The sequence below is a fragment of the Physeter macrocephalus genome, chromosome 18 (assembly GCF_002837175.3).
Source record: "Physeter macrocephalus isolate SW-GA chromosome 18, ASM283717v5, whole genome shotgun sequence".
Taxonomy (NCBI): Eukaryota; Metazoa; Chordata; class Mammalia; order Artiodactyla; family Physeteridae; genus Physeter; species Physeter macrocephalus.
This window is the reverse complement of record NC_041231.1, coordinates 10918365-10920352: the sequence shown is the minus strand read 5'-3', so window position 1 is coordinate 10920352 and position 1988 is coordinate 10918365. Positions and strand designations below refer to the sequence as shown.

Sequence of the window (1988 nt, the reverse complement as noted above, 5' to 3'; positions counted from 1 at the left end):
TATATATAGACACATATATATCTACCTATCTATATGGACGTATACAGTCTTGGAGAAGTATACGTTGATATAGATACAAAGAAATGGATATAAACTTGTGAGTGTCTGAAGTTCTTCGGTTCCATTGGTGCAAATTTACTAGGCGAGTTAAGCTCCGCAATTTCAAAAAGTTGTTAAATTAACCTATACAACTGAGACCATGCTGCGCAAGCATTTCAAAAACTCACAGACCAGTGGATTGGATAAATAGTCTCAGAAAAGAGTCTGTCTGCAGTTCCCGCCTAAGAAAACAAACCAACCAACAAAAAAAAAAACCCCCTCCCCAACCCCCCAAAAACCAAACAAGGGGAGGACCGGAAGTGTACGGTACATTCATGCAGGGGACATGGCGCCGGGCGGGGGCATGGCTGGTCCATGTCGGGTGGGAGCCAGGAAGGGCTAGTTCTGGGAAAAACCGCTCACTCCCTTAAGCCCCCGGAGGAGAGCCCGCCCTCGCCTCAAAGTGAAAAAGAGTTCAAACAGCATCGCAGCCAGAAAAAGGGTCTGTTGGGTGGAAACGGTTTTCTCGCCTGTATTTGGTTTCCTGCTGTTGCTCGTTGCTGCTTGGGTGAGTCGGGTGCCTGGACGGGTGGGTGCCCGGGAGGTGGGTGGTGGCGGGGTCCTCAGCTAAAGCGACGTCTCCAGGCTGTGGATGGGGCTCCCTGGACTTGAAGAGGTAGCTGATTTGCTTGTGTCAGTCGTCAGGTTGATCCCGCTGTCGATGGCGCTGTTGTTCTTGTTGAGCGAGGACGGCGGGCTCGAGTTCTGCTTGAGCGCGGCATCTTCTTCCAGGTCGGTGTCGTCGATGAGGGGAATGTGGGGCTGTGAATCTTCGACCCGGAATTCAGGATGAGCCATGAAATTATGGATGGAGGTTCGAGACTCAGGCTTTTCTAGACCTTCATAGAGAGAGCTACGGAACGCCTTCACGACGCGGATCTGCAAGGGAAGCACGGGGGGCGCGGTGAGGAGCGCTGCCCCCGGCGGGGCCGGCGGCCAAGCTCTGGGGGGCTCGGAGGAGGGGTGGGTCGGGGAGAGGGGTTCGGGCACAGCAGGTGGCTGGAATCCACAGTCGCTGGGTGTCATGAGCACGGAGAGGAGAGGGAAGAACGGAAGCGGGGATTTAGGGTGTGTTCATCCGTGAGGTTTTAAAAATTGCTTGGGTTTGGGTAAAGACTACAGTATTAGGACAGGAGGAAGGAAGGCCCATCATAGCGATGATGGGAAACAGTGGTTAGAGGAAGCTTAGTCCACTCCAGCGGGCACCCAGACCTAGTGAGAGACTGAGCCTTGTTAACTTTAAAGCAGAGGTTCGACCATGCAGAAGGGGAGCGGGACCAGGTGGGAATAAAGGAGGAAGGAGGAGAGGCTATTTCTTTGTAAAAAATTAATCTTAGAGAAACCACACGCGGTTAAGAAACCACACGACATGGAACAGATAACGTGTCACAAACAGAAAAGGAACAGAAAGGAGAGACAGTTGGATGAGCCGGGATGAGAGGGGACACACGAGGGCCAAACAGAGAAGGGCAACATCAAACCGAAGCAGCAAAGCAAACCGAAGCCAACTCGGGGCTTTCTGGGGTGCAGAGCAGAGGCAGCCAGAAAGCACGAAGGAGGCGGCGACTGCTGACATTCGGGGGCAGGAGCATGCTACGGTGTGGGGGGGGTCGGGAACCACACGGCACACACAGACGGACACACGGCTACACTTGGAAGCCTGGACAATGTGAATGGAGGTCGTTTGTACCCAACGTTTCTTCCCTTCATGCATTTGGGAGGTAAACACTCGAGTATAGACTCAAAGCCCTGGCCACTCATTGGAGTTGGCTCTGGGGTCCCTTATTTCCTGGGGTTTTTTTCCTTCTTTCTTTATTTGTGCTTTGAAAACACAATACCAAAAAACGAGGCCAGAATCAGAGGGCCAAAGCCAGGCCCTGGGTAGGGTT

At 52.8% G+C, this 1988-nt stretch overlaps 1 protein-coding gene across 1 annotated transcript; it reads right to left on the bottom strand.

The window, feature by feature from the left end:
- Window positions 1-275: 275 nt before the first annotated feature.
- On the bottom strand, window positions 276-965 carry LOC114484212 (plasma membrane calcium-transporting ATPase 2-like). Its single transcript, XM_055080088.1, has one exon. The coding sequence runs from the start codon at window positions 895-897 to the stop codon at window positions 667-669; it is 231 nt and encodes a 76-aa protein (XP_054936063.1). The 5' UTR covers window positions 898-965; the 3' UTR covers window positions 276-666.
- Window positions 966-1988: the final 1023 nt, after the last annotated feature.